Source organism: Phyllobates terribilis, unplaced genomic scaffold, assembly GCF_046119375.1.
Source record: "Phyllobates terribilis strain yellow unplaced genomic scaffold, ASM4611937v1 Scaffold_11__3_contigs__length_659146591, whole genome shotgun sequence".
Classification (NCBI taxonomy): domain Eukaryota; kingdom Metazoa; phylum Chordata; class Amphibia; order Anura; family Dendrobatidae; genus Phyllobates; species Phyllobates terribilis.
The window spans coordinates 470,049,233-470,064,434 of record NW_027362771.1 but is presented as its reverse complement, the minus strand read 5'-3'; the positions used below and the strand labels follow the sequence as shown (position 1 = coordinate 470,064,434).

Here is a 15,202-nt window from a genome sequence, read left to right as displayed (position 1 = left end):
GAAGACCCCTGGAAGCATCTCTGACTCCCAGGTCACTGCTGTGAACAATGTTGTCAGAGGTATTACGCCACTTTTACAGACTCATAATAAAACATACAAAAATGAAACCAAAATGGATTTTCCTGGAAAAAATGTTAAGGAACATTCTTTCCAGGGTAATGACTTATATAGAAGGCTAAATAAATAACAAAAAACAAAAATGTTCTTCCACCCCTTGGGCTATGTTCACACATACAGTTTTTGATACGTTTTTGCACATTTGCATTTCTTTCAACTGTGAAAAATACATTCAGCAGTAAATGTAATTTTAACATTTTACTACCTTATCTGGCCATGTGGTGTGTGAGACATTATCAGACACATTCAGAATGAACACTCCTTTCCAGCTGATAAAACCATCCATCACCTGTCCCCATTTTAAAAGCAGCTAACAGCGTTATCAATAGGGAATAGATTTTTTTTTTTGAGCACGGAGTATAATACAATAATCCCTGACTAGATGCCTGTAAGATGCTATCCCAACTGCTATAAGTCACCCAAACAAGAATCTCAGATAAGAGAGGTAATATAGTACAATAGAAAATAGAATTTAACTGGCTCCAAAGAAGTTTTTTTGGTACGTTGCACTACCAAACTGAAGGAACACAAGCAACCCTGTCAGCTTCCATCAATTTCTAATAACAGATCACTGTTCAAAATTATGAATCGGTCAACTAGTGCATGGAAGATATCAAGTAATGAACTGTGGAAGAGATGTATTTGACGACAATGAACAACACTCATCTCCAGCTGATGATAGCAGCATTTACAATAGGGACAGGTGCAAGGCAAAAGTGCTATCAATAGGGAATAGAATATATTTTTAATTTTTTTTTTTGGCAGCAGCAGTACCCAGTATAAGGCAGGAATACCTCGCTGAATTGGTGTAATACACTATCCATACTGCGACCGCTCACCCATAAACGAATTTCAGATGAGAGGTAATATTGTAGAATATAGAATCAATTTGAATTGGCCTTCCCATTATTAAGGAGTGGGCCTCCTATATTGTTATTACATATATGTTATAATACCCCCGGTGGCGCTAAAAAAACATCTCTGACAAAACGCTAGCGGCCAGGACCTCCAAGGCATAGAAAGACAGTTCATGTCACGTGTCCAGCTTGGATACCCAAAAATTATAAGGCACAGTGGAATCACGGAGGACACTGGCATGGTCACCAAGGTAGTCCTTCAGCATCTTCCAAAACTTTTGCCTGCTTGTCCGAGTAACCCGCGCATCATGGCTTGGGAGCTGGAAGGGTCTGAGAAAACTGTACCAGACCTTTGACAGCGTTTCCCTGCCTCTGCTGCATCTGCTTTGTTTCTCCCTTGCCTGTACTCCTTGACTGACCAAGACACTGTGACCTTTGCCACCAGCGTTGTCAGATGGGATTTTTTTTAATAATTCTTCAACAAGGGCCATCTGGTACTGCAACATACGAGTGGGTCTCCTATATGGTTATTGCATATGCAGCAAGTTCAAGGGCTGCTCAAAATTAGGACGCACTCCAATGCCACTTTGAATAGATATAGTGAAGGGCCTCAGTCCTTTTTTTCTTAAGGAGTGGGTTTCCTACACTGTTATTGCGTATAAAAACACAAAATTTGAGGTTGGTTTAAAATAGTATACATGCAGCACATAAGTGCATGTTTCACAAAGGCCATGAATCAGAAAAACCTACAAGAAGCAACCTGCGTCTTGTAGGTTTTACTGTTATTGCGTATGCAGCAAGTTCAAGGGCTGCCAAAAATTAGGACGTGCTCAAATACCAATTTGAAGAGACATAGCGGAGGGCCTCAGTTAATTTATTTTCCATTATGAAGGAGTGGGTATCCTATATTGTTATTGAGTATGCAGTAACTGCAAGGGCTGCCAAAAATTAGATAGCACTCCAATGCCCCTTTGAAGATACATAGAGGAGGGTCTCATTAAAATAATTGTTCCCATTAAGGAGTGGGTCTCCTATACTGGCAATGCCTAAGGACATCATAAGCACCCTTGAAAAAAAATTATGTGGGTGTTACATGGTTGTCATCCTGTTGATACGATGGTGGAGGATGAGGAGAAGGAGGAGGGTGACATAAAAAAATAGACAAAAATCAGGAAGCGTATACCCATGTCTGGGTGTGAAGAGGTGCATGGGAATTGACCCCCCCCCCCAAAAAAAAAACCCACTGGATTTGACTTTATGTTCTGCTGCTATCATCCGGTGGTGTCAAGTCTGGTCCAATCCAGCCCTTGTTCATTTTGATAAGACTCAGCCTGTCAGCATTTTCAGTTAACAGTCAGTCACGCCTAACAGTTATAATATCCCCGGCGGCACTAAAAACCCGCTCTGACAAAACGCTAGCAGCAGGGTAAGCCAGGGCCTCCAAGGGGTAGAGAGTCAGTTCATGCCATGTGTCCAGCTTGGATACCAAATAATTATAAGGCACAAAGCAATCACGGATGACCCTGGTATGGTCGGCAAGGTACTCTTTCAGCATCTTACAAAACTTTTCCCTCCTTGTCAGAGTACCCCACGCATCATGGCCTGGGTGCTGGGAGGAGCTGAGAAAACTGTCCCAGACCTTTGACAGTGTTCCCCTACCTCTACTGCATCTCGTTTAGGTCTCCCTTGCCTGTACTCCTTGGTTGTCCAAGGAACCGTGACTTCTTCCGCCAGCGTTGTCAGCTGTGAATTTTTTTAATAATTCTTCAACAAGGGCTTTCTGGTACTGCAACATTTTATTAGACCTCTCCTTGCCACGGGAAGGAGAGATAGAAAGTTCTCCTTGTAGCGTGGATCTAGAAGTGTGACCAACCAGTAATTACTGTCGCCCAAAATGCGTACAACGCGAGGATCACGGGAAAGGCAGTGGAACATAAAGTCAGCCATGTGCGTCAAACTGCCAACAGCCAAGACTTCCCTGTCCCCACAAAGAGGACAACGGTCAATGTTCCCCTCCTCCCCTCTGTTCCTCCTCCTCCTCCTCATTTTCCCTCTCCTCAGGCTCTATGCTGAACAGACGGTATGAATGTTGTGTGGGTAGTACCGTCTGTAGCACATAAATCAGCTCCTGTTCCTCCTCCTCCTCCTCATTATCACCCAATCAGTGTTGAGATGAGGGCTGTGTATCATCACCCTGTAAAGTTCCTTGCTCCATCTCCTCGTGCTCCGCCTGCAATGCCTGCTCTTTAATTGTGAACAGCGAGTGTTTCAGTAGACAGAATCTGGATGGTGACGCTAAATATGGCGTCATCGCCGCTCACCATCTTTGTGGAGTCCTCAAAGTTTTGGAGGACGGCACAGATGTCAGACATCCATGCCTACTCATCAGCTCTTAAGTGCTGAGGCTGACCTGAATACCGACGGGCGTGTTGAAGCTGGTACTCAACAACTGCCATCTGCTGCTCACAAATCTTTCCTAACATATGCAACATTGAGTTCCAACACGTGGTGACAACGCACACCAGTCGGAAGCTGCGAATGCTGAAGCACGGCGAGGGCAGCAGAAGCTGTAGCTGACTTTCTGAAATGCGCACACACGGCATACTTTAACAAGCAGCTCAGGTAGATCCAGGTAGGTTTTGAGAAACCGCTGAACCACTAGGTTGAGCACATGGGCCAGGAATAGTACGTGTGCGAGGTTGCCAAGCCTCAGAGCCGCCACCAGGTTCCGGCCATTTTCACACATGACCATGCCTGACTGTAGGTTCAGCAGTGACAGACACAAATCTGCCTGCTCTTTTACAGCTTTCGACAACTCTGCAGTGGTGTGCGGTTTGTCACCTAAGCATATTAGCTCAGCACAACCTGTTGCCGCTTGACCGAGGCAGTGCTGCAGTGCTTCCAGCTTCCGACTGATGTGGTCATTTCAGAGAAGGAGGTGCAGGAGCTGTGGAATGTGGGGGCAACCCTGATTGACCCAGGGCCCGCAATCCTCGGCGTCGGGAGGACGTGTTCTGTCCCAGGGTCCGACTGGGTCCCGGCTTCCACAATATTAACCCAGTGTGCCATCAGTGAGATGTACTGTCCCTGGCCACAAGCACTTGTACATGTGTCTGTGGTTAGGTAGACCTTCCTAGTAACTGCGTTGTTGAGGGCACGGGTAATGTTCTGGGACACATGCTTGTGTAAGGCGGGGACGGCACACCGGAAGAAATAGTGGATGCTGGGGACTGAGTACCCTGATATCTAGGGATATTGATAGGAGTTCCAGCAGCAGAATGAACGTGCAATGGACCCCATTCTGTACTATACTAGCTCTCCACAAACTCTGCTCAACTAGTGCTATCAGAAGGATTAATATATTCTTCAGAATTAGTCCTTAGAAGGACTGTTAGAGTAGATTTATAATAGCGGTGTGGAATCACTGTTAAAAAAAAAACAAAAAAAAACGTCAATTCTCTCAGCAGCAGCTCTCCCTGCTCTGTGTCTTTGACCGGTAGACTGACGAGCATAGGGTACCCAGGTCTTATATAGACACGATGACACTATGCGGCCAGCCAATTACTGTACTGCCACAACCAACATGGCTACGGCATTACAGTGACTGTCAGACAATCCCTGCATGTTAATTGGTTGCCTAAAATGTGCCAAACATGCGAGACGGGGGCTCGAGCTCCCACCCAAGTATTTCAACAGTACTCGCCAAGCACTGAGCATCTCGATCACTGTCATGCTCGGGCGAGTAACAAATAGTGGTGAGCATGTTCACTCATCACTAGTTACTAGTGATGAGCGAGTATGTTTTGTTAACCCTTTTGCCGAGTATGCTCGGGCGAGCACCGAGTAGTTACAGCTGCTCGGTGATATGTTTGAATCACTCCCGTGTGCATGATTTGTGACTGTTTGACAGCTTTAATACATGTGAGGAATGTCTATTTCTTACTTATTCCTCACATGTATTAAAGCTGTCAAACAGTTGCAAATCATGCACACGGGAGTGATTCAAACATAAGACCGAGCAGCTGTAACTACTCGGTGCTCGCCCGAGCATACTCGGCGAAAGGGTTAACAAAACATACTCGCTCATCACTACTAGTTACTAGTCATTGTGACCCTGCCTCTGATGATAAGGATACTGCTGTAAACTCTTTCTGAAAGGACAGGAAGTAAAAGTCTAAAAAAAAGCCCCAGTGGCCAGTGTAAAAATTGCAAGGTTACTAGTTATGTTTTTTTACTTCTAAATATTGTCATATGAAACAAAACTAAATATTACTACAAATTTGTTTAAATAATACTCTACACAAAAACCCGATTTAAACAAGTTATTTTCTTATTATAGCTTTCTATTAAGAGTAAAAACCCAAAGCATTAACTCGAGTAATGTTAAATAAAACATGGAAAAATGAAAAACATCAGGTGTGTGAATACTTTTTATTGGCGCCATGACATCGGTGAATCTGAATGTCCTGGAGTTTGTAAAGTTCTAGAAATCTCTCTTATATTTTAACTTTCAAAAAAAAAAGCATGATATTTTATGTCAAATTGGTGTTGTTTGAAATCGGTTTCAACTGTCAGAGTATTTTTCTGTGATGATATCATTCATATTTAAATACTGAACCATTAGGCTCCTGTATAGCTGTCATGAAAGTGCAAGGTATAATTGTATATTATTTTGATAAAATGGGTGCAGATAAAAGAATAAAGCTCATTAGCTCCACATCTCGCCAATGTGTTGTTACTCATGCTCTGATCCTCCCTGCCATACTATGTATTTGCAGTCATTATGGAGTTCAATGCTTTAATGTGATCCAATTTGCCATTAGGGCATGATAGCTGAAAGGATTCCGGCAGCAGCTGCATACACTTACTTAGTGGTAGAAAATGGCATGAAAAATGGATGGATACGTGACATATAATAGTCTACGTTCGATAGCAGACCTGCAATGATTAATAATAAGTCTGCCATAATTATGTCTTCTGCAGCTGCCATTATTCACATATTGGACAGAGAGCCTTACAAATGCAGGCGCTGTGGTAAATGGGACTGCGTCATGTCGAGCTAATAAAACAAATTGGCACACCTGCATACATTACCAGAGCAGATACCAAATGCAGATGGAGAAAGGTACATGGTATTGGAAGATAAACACAATTTAACTGGAGTCACTCTGAGAAAAGTTATAGAAAAAAAAAAAAAGACTTCTTACAAGCAGTGGTGGAGAGTTGACATCAATGCGGCTGGTGATTCGCAGCTCCCGGTGGACACTGTAAGCAGGTAGTAGTGGTCTTTCTAAAACCGCGTTAAGCTCATACCGTACCTTGCCATATTTGCCACTAAAAGATGAGACAAGTGATCTAGAAGTAACAAAAAGGGTCACAAGTTATTGAAGGGACATTCAAAAATTGATCTTTTATACATTGCTGTGCAGTTGTTCTATTTTTTCAGAGGGTGACTGTAGAGTATGACTGCTTCAAAAAAACGCTAAAGCCACGTCCACATGTTATTTGGAAAGTTTTTTTTACCTCAGCCAAAACCAGGAGTGGGTGATAAATACAGAAGTGGTGACGTGTTTCTATTATACTTTTCCTCTGATTGTTCCACTCCTGGTTTTGACTTACAAATACTGGAGGTAAAAAAAACCTCACCAAACACTCAACACGTACCTGTTGCCTAAGGCTACGTTCCCGCAATGAGCTTTTGGTGCATTTTTAACATTGCAGAATTTCAGCACCTATTATTGAGGTCTAAGGGGTAACTTTTCTCCTTGTGGAGAGTGACATACAGGCTCTGGCATGTCAAGGTAAGGAGGCTTATTCGCCGTGCAATGCTCCTCTGGGAAATTTAGCATGCAAATTGCCTCTTCAGAGAAAAAGAGGACTTGAACTCTGTAGCGCTACCTATTGGAAGCAGCAATCATACAAGTCACAATCAACCCTTTAACAAGTCCAATAGGTGGCGCTATAGAGTTCAAGTCCTCTTTCTCTGAAGAGGCAATTTGCATATTAAATGCGCCTATTTAAATTAGGTTATTCGCATTTTTTTTATTGTGTTTTTGGCGCTGCGGTTTTTGTCTCTTGTTGTGGTGTCATGCTTTATGTAAAGCTGCTTTGTTTTTTAGACATCCTAATATTTGGTGTTAACAAAACTTTATTGACATAAAAGATGCGGATTTCATGTAGTTTTGATGCATTTCCGCTGCAGAAACGCACTTAAAAGTCATGTGCGTTTTTTGCCTGCGGAATTTCCGCACCTAATACAAGTCTATGGGGAAATTCAGACAGAAAATGGAGTTCCCCCGAAAGAGAGACTGACATGTTGCAAATTTGAGACACACGCCGCAGGTCAATTTACGCAGTGTTAAAAAGAAGGACAGTGGGCATGAGATTTCTATAAATCAGCAAGATGCTGCTCATCATGAGAACATCAATTATCTTGGGCCTCATGTTTAACTGGCACCTAACCAGAAGACATTTGTTCTTAGACCTTTTATTTTCTAGGCGTGAGCCGTTATAATCAACTATTCTATTTTCAGCAGCATGTGAATCTGCACATATGGCCATACTAGAGATGGGACAGGTTGAAACATGCAGTGGTCCTAGCAAGAGATGTACAGAAATTCAGCCCCTACATTTCTTTTCAGAAACATGTTTGGACACGTAAAATACTGTCAGTAACAGTTCACATTAGGGTATGTTACTATGTCACATACTTACATTGCTTTATGGGTTTTTGTATCGCTGTCAACTGGAATATTACTTTCAAGTTTAAAATTCTTAGCTATTGAGCACAAGTTGTGATAGTATTTGTTAGGTTTGTTATAACTGTTATTCACATATGAAATCAGCCCTCATTTCTCAGAACTGTCAGCAAAACATTATTCGCTGCCAATACAAACCAATCAGAGCTCAGCTTTCGTGTTTCCCGAGCAGCTTAGAACATGAAGGTTTCTATTGGGAACAAAGGATGTCTTATTGTTAGGGTATGTTCACACAGTGCTTTTTCCAGTATTTTTTTTCCCACAGGCAGGAAAAACACTGTACATTGAGCGTGTTTTTTATGCATTTTTCATGTGTTCTTGATGCATTCAGTTGTATGAGTAATAAAACTGCAGTTTTAAATAAATATGGACTAAAAACTTTGACATGAGTACAGGACGGTTCTATCTTAAAGGGAACCAGTCAGCAGAATTATGCTTTACAGAGGATATCCGCTTTTACAATACACCGGTGTCTGGGCACAGTTTGATTTGAAAAAAGAAAACACATGCCAATCAGTGAGTTCAGTGGCTTTGATTGGGTTGTTCCGTCTACTCTGGCAGAGCTGCGGAGTTCTCTGATTGGCTGCCATGCTCTCAATGTGATGTCATCGCGGCAGACAATATCAGATACCAAGAGCAGCTGTTGTTATTTATTAAAAAAAAAAAAAAACATACTGCACCCAGGGACCAGGATTTTCTGAAAGAGAACAACCACTTTAACCACTGGGAGGATTAATTAGCAATAGACTCACCCAGTACAAAAAAAACAAGCTATGTGTAATATTGTGGCATCGCAAAGAAACCATATTTGATGGAATGGGGAAGAGGGAGAATTGACATTTCAGTTGAATTTCTAGGACTCTCCCTATTCATGAAAAGAGTAAAAAAAATAAAACATAGTTCGTTAAAGTAAAGGATCTTGATGACATCTTAAAGGGAATCTGTCAGTAGGATCAACCCTGCTAAGCTGTTTATATAGGTGTGAAGGTCATAGAAATTCAAATAAAATGATACATTGATATCTGAGATTCATTGTCTTATTCCTGAGAAATCCACATTTTTCTTAATATGTAAATGAACTGTTAAGATCTACGGGCCAGACATAGCTCTCTCGGAGAATCTGCCTCCAGAGTTTATTTTAAATGAAAGCGTGACATTACCAGAGTGAGACATGTAGAGACTGACAGCCTCCTCTCCTGACCTACATGTCTCCCACTGGTAACGTCCCCTTTCATTGATGGCCTATACCTAGAATTTGAATAGGGATGGATCTGCAGCATACTACTGCAGCCACAATATGGTTAAAGGAGCTGTGTAGTTCTACTCCACAACCGAGCACATATGGCCACTGCCGGTACCTAGAACAGCTGATCAGGCTGTGTAGCACCTTCACCGATCTGATATTAATGACATATCCTAAGGATAGGCCATCAAAGTACTTGACAAACTCTTTAAGGAAAACATAAATCTGCTGATAAGTTTGCATGTTTTCATTAAAGAAAGCCAAAAGAAAATAAAGAAGGTTTATTGATAAATTAAAATGAGAAACCCCTTTTTAATATAATGTATTTATTTTAAATAACATGATGAAATACAATATGCTATGTTAAGCAATGGGGCTGGTTCAGACTAGAGCATTATACTGCATGTATGTGCAGGGGTGTAATGGTCACGGTTGCAGAGGGTGTGACCGCAACCTGGCCTGTGCAGGAGGGGGGCCCGCCGATGCCAAGTTTTACCTGGATGCGGGTCCTCAGACGCACTCTTAGGTGAAATGTATTGCAACGTGAAAACCTGCCGGTTTGCTGCGCTGCACTTCACGCCGGTGGCCAATCAGAGGCCGGCAGCTGACATTGGCTTACCAGTGATGTTATGTACTGTCCGTGCTGGCACACCGAAGTCAGCTGCCTGCTACTGATGAAGAAACAGTGCGACTTGGGAGCAGGGAAAGTTGGGTAGAATAGTTTGTTTCTTTTTAAAATGTGCTGAAGAAGAATAGAATGTCCCAGGATGGGAAACATTATTCTAGAATGGGGGTCATTATACCAAGATGGGGGACATTATACCAGAATGGGGGACATTATACCAGAATGGGGCCCAGGATGGGGGGAATTATTACTGAAAAAGGCCAGGATGGGGGAAATTATTACAGGAAGGAACTAGGAGAGGGGAAATTATTACATTGGGGGATGAATATGTATGTCTTTATAGGAGCTAGAACACCACAAGGGCCCATACATCTGAACAACATACAGGTGGGAGCACAGTTACAAATTTTGCACCAGGGCCCATCGACTGTAGTCATGCCAGTGCATATGTGTGCTGTCCATGTGCACCACGGAACTCATAAGGACTTATTACAGCCAGTGGACATGATTCTCCACATTGACCATGGGAAAAAAAAACAAATATAATTTGAGGCATACACTATTCTGATCTGATTTACTGACCAACTAGTGAATGTAAACAGCTGGCAGCTCCTGCACTCGTCCACTATGGGGACCAGATATGTCTGAAATTTGAGGATATGATTGGCCAAAGTTTTAGTACGGCCATCTGACCAGAGCCTTATGTCTCTCCTACCGTCAGCCCATGGACTTGACTGACATCTGTTCATTGCTACTGACAGTGACCTAGAACTGCTTACCAGATGTCAATCAGGCTCATGTGAGTTTGGCTAGGCGGGAAATAATCCAGAGAAATGGTACACTTGACAGAATAGGATTGTCCTTGGAGCTCTAGTGACCTAATTCGCATAAAGTTTTTAAAGTTGTTTTTCTCAGCAATGCAAAATCTATTTGCAGAGCTGTAATTGTTTTATAACTGTTAGACTTTAACTAAAATTGCTGTATTAAAACACACTTTTATTGTTTGTAAGACATGATTATGAAAGGCAGGAGGTTATTAAATCATTAGATAGTGAAAAATTGGTATGTTCTCTAGGCACTGCTCATTGCTAATGAAATCACGTTCTTCACATTCCAGGTATGTGAGATTCTGTGTTGATTGGGGCACGCTAGCGTTAGGGTCACATCAGCATTTGAGCCTCTGTCATTTTTACCGGAACAAACAGTGCACCATGCCACACTATTTTTTCAGATCAGTCCCTGGCATGAATTCCATTTTTTTTCTTCTTAGGAACAGAATTCGAAACAGTGGTGTGAGCCTAGCGTTTTAACTGCAGCCACAAAAATACATTTTGATAATAAAAAAATAAATCATTTTTATAATCTTGAAAATATTGATGTCAAATGTTTTATTAATTTGAGGGCCACAGAGAGTTTAAAAGGTAGAAAAGGTTGTGATACCCCATTTATTCAGGTATCACGTATTCCAATTAGCAGCAAATAATTTTGGTTGTGGATGCAAGGGAAAGGGTGTAGGCTCAAGCATAGAAATGCAAATAGGCATTGGGGTAAGTACTAGTGTTGAGCGAGCAATAAAATGCTCGGGTGCTCGAAGCTCAGGCCGAGATCGCCGTGATACTCGGGTGCTCGACCCGAGCAACGAGCCCAATGTTAGTCTATGGGAGACCCGAGCATTTTTATGGCGGCACCCCCGGCAGTCTTTTAAAAACCTAACAAGTGCCCAAAACGATAGTGACAGTGCCCAAATGACATGGGGACAGCATGGGGATCGCCCCAGGAAGCATTTCTGACCCCCAGGTCACTGCTGTCAACAACGTGGTCAGAGGTATTAAGCAACTTTTAAGGGCTCATAATAAAACGTTCAAGAACGAAACTGAAACTGCTTTCCTGTGAAATAGGTTAAGGAAGTTCCTTTCCAGGGTAAAGACTTGTGTATAAGGTAAAATAAATAACAAAAAAAAAAAATACTCCTCCACACCTTGGGCTATGTTTACAAGTAGCATTTTTTATGCGTTTTTGCACTTTTGTATTGCTTTCAACCGTGACAAATGCATGCACCGGGAAATGTCATTTTAACATTTTACAACCTTATCTGGCCATGTGCTGTGTGACACATGCATACAGTGCTGAAAAGACATGGGAACAGCATGGGGAAGACCCCTGGAAGCATCTCTGACACCCAGGTCACCGCCTAAAAGTGTGCCCATCAGAAGTCATCCTTGCCGCATCAGAAGATGCAGACTAGCAACTATCCCCGTGCAAGTTCTTGCCCCAGGGCACTTTTCAATTGTACCTCACCCATTCCTTGCAATGCAAGCGCAAATATGCAGCCTGCCACCCACCCACCCCCAGGCTGCAATACCATTCTGCTTGCTTGCACTTGAAATTGGGCCTTTTAGGCATATGGAGGCGGAATCTGGCCACCACGTCATGGCTGTGTTGGCGGCCTGGAATCCATACTCAGTCCCCAGCCGCCCGGCGGTTGGGTGTCCACACTCGGTCCCCAGCTGCCTGGGGGCAGCAGAGTGTCCATAAACGGTCCCCAGCCGCCCCTATTTCTCCTTGGAACATCCCCCCACACACTTTTCTTAGCCCGGCCTGCTTTAGGGCAGCATTGGACGAGCCCACCAGAGAACCAGACTCCTCCGGTGGGCCCTGGCTTCTCCATCAGGGGAGTTGAGAGTGCCAAGGTGAGGGCCATGATGATGATGATGATGATACAAGTTAGCATCGGCTTTGTTTTCTTGGAATGCAAGCGCGTGTATGTAGTAGTGGCTAGGCCTGAGGTGGTCAGCGTTTTGGCGCATATCCTACCTCCTCCGAGGATTGCTGGATGTTTTCCTGCTACTATCCCAGTTCTATGACTTCCGTTAAAACAAAGCTTCAGGAGAAAGATGCTGGATGGGGTAGTGGCAAAGGAGAAACAGCAGGAGGAACAGGGACCATTCACATCAATATCAGGCCAGTCAACCACATATGTCTTGTAGGATATGTTTCTGTAACAAAATGAGCGGTTCGGCTACACAGTTATAGGGCATACAGTGAGTGTAATGCCTACCAAAAATTTTGAGGCACTCCAATGCCCCTTGGAAATGAAATGGAGGTCAGAGGGCCTTAAATAAACCGTCTTTTCCATTTATAGCAATTGGGTCTCCTGTACACTGTTGGCCTAAGCAGTGAATGGAAGGCTTTCCAAAAATTATGAGGAACTGCAATGCCCCTTGAAACAGAAATGGATTAGAGCGTACTAAAAACCTTCTACCCATTATTGGGGAGTGGGTCCCGCTTAGTTTTCGCCTTTGCATTGAAAAGCAAAAGAGGACTAAAATTAGGAGGAAATGCAATGCCCGTTGGAAGAGTCGTGGAGATTAGAGGTAATTGAAAACAACATTTCAATGCCCCTTGGAAGAGCTGTGGAGTTCAGAGTGGCTTAAGAAGACGCTTTTAATGCCCCTCGGAAAAGTGGTGGAGATCGCAGTAGCTTAACAAGACGCTTTTAATGCCCCTTACAAGAGCCATACAGTACAGCATATTACAAACATTATTCCCATTATTGGGGAGGGTGTCTCCCATAGTATTTGCTTATGCCTTCCAAGCAAAAGCTGCCAAAAATTAGGATGGAGGAACTCGCAATGCCCCTTACAAGAGCCATGCAGTACAGCATATTACAAACATTACTCCCATGATTGGGGAGTGGGTCTCCCGTAGTCTTTGCTTATGCCTTCCAAGCAAAAGCTGACAAAAATAAGGATGGAGGAACTGTCAATAATGGCAACACGGACCACGGTCACCCTGGTGGTATAGTGGTGGTGGAAGCTGAGGATAAGGAGAAGAACATAAAACAGCCGAAATGAGGAAGCGTATACCCATGTGTGGGTGTGAAGCGGTGTGAATACACCTCCCGAAAAAACACAGTGGATTTGACTTTATGTTACTCTGCTGTCATTTGGTGGTGATGAGAATGCTGGCCCAATCCAGCCCTTGTTCATTTTGATAAGGGTCAGCTTGTCAGCATTGTTAGTTGACAGGCAAGTGCGCTTATCAGTTATAATTCCCCCAGCGGCACTAAAAACACGCTCCGATAACACACTAGCGGCAGGGCAGGCCAGGACCTCCAAGGCGTACAGAGCGAGTTCATTCCAAGTGTCCAGCTTGGATACCCAATAATTAAAAGGCACAGAGGAATCACGGAAGACGCTGGTACGGTCGGCAAGGTACTCCCTCACCAGCTTTTGAAACTTTCCACTCCTTGTAAGAGTACCCCGCGCCTCAGGGCCTGTAAGCTGGGCGGGTCTCAGAAAACAGTCCCAGAACATTGACAGTGTTCCCCTGCCTCAGCTGGATTGGAGTTGCCTCTCTCGCTTGTACGCCTTGGTTGGTCAATGAACTGTGACCTCTGCCGCTAGCGTGTTCAGATGGGAATTGTTTTAACAGTTCTGCAGCAAGGGCCTTCTGGTACTGCCCCATTTTTGTAGACCTCTCCACCTCAGGAATAAGAGAGTGAAAGTTCTCCTTGTAGCAGGGGTCTAAAAGTGTCACCAACCAGTAATGACCGTCACCCAACATTTTGACAACGCGAGGGTCACGGTTAAGGCAGAGTAACAAAGTCAGCCATGCGTGCCAGACTGGTAACGGGCAAGACTTCCGTGTCCTCACCAAGATGACGAATGACCATGCTCTCCTCCTCCTCCTCCTCCTCCCCCCTGTCCTCAGGCCACCCACACTGAACCGACGGTGTGACAGTTGTACAGGTACTACCGTCTACAGCGCATGATACAAGCTCCTGTTCTTCCTCCTCCTCCTCCTCCTCATTGTCCCCCAATGCACATTGGGATGAGATGAGGCTGGGCTGTGTGTAATCGACCACTACGGCTTCTTGATCCATCTCATCATACTCTGGCTGCAATGCCTCCTCTTTAATTCTCTGCAGAGAGCGTTGCAAAAGACAGACAAGTGGAATTCTGACGCTAATGATGGCGTTGTCAGGCAAAATGTATTTTTGGTCCTAGCTTTAAAAAAATGAGAGCTGTCTCAAATTTCCACCCCCCCTGTCCATTGGTAAGACATAGAACTGCAGTGCTTGCCCCCACCCTAAGAATTTTTATTACCGTCGTAAACCCTCAGCGCAGAGCAGCTTCTAGTTCAAAATGGTTATTCCCTCCAAAATTCCCATTGTTTAAAAGCTTGTACAGTTAATGTAGAATTTAAAGACGCACATGACGGTCACAAACACAGGGACCACATTTTTGGAATGCTCACCTTTTTCCCATTATAATAGTATATCTTGCATAACTAAGAAACGACCGGGAACTGGGATAATGGATTCTGAGCTTCTGAGCGTCATAGAGATATCATATTTGATATCAATCTTCATGAATAGTGGTGACGGCCAACATGATGTCTCCATCTTGGATGTGGGACCCCCCCACACCAAGATATGAAATCTGAAGGTTTTTATGTTCTATGCAGCTGGTTGGTCTCACAAAACCGAGCCCCCGTGTGAGGTAAACAATATGGGTGTTTCCTAATCGTTTGTCCCCTTTAGTAAAAACCAGAGCGGCCATTTTCCAAGTCATTCTTCTCAGGGACGTCAGGCGCATGC

The 15,202-nt window shown here is 43.6% G+C and overlaps 1 protein-coding gene across 2 annotated transcripts in view; it reads right to left on the bottom strand.

The window, feature by feature from the left end:
* Positions 1 to 15,202, bottom strand: part of ARRDC4 (arrestin domain containing 4) — an 87,004-nt gene that overhangs the window by 31,649 nt on the left and 40,153 nt on the right. For both annotated transcript variants that reach the window (XM_073653325.1, XM_073653324.1), the window contains exon 3: positions 6,182 to 6,329. In XM_073653325.1, the coding sequence (XP_073509426.1) occupies positions 6,182 to 6,329 (148 nt within the window). The remainder of the gene's footprint in view (positions 1 to 6,181; positions 6,330 to 15,202) is intronic.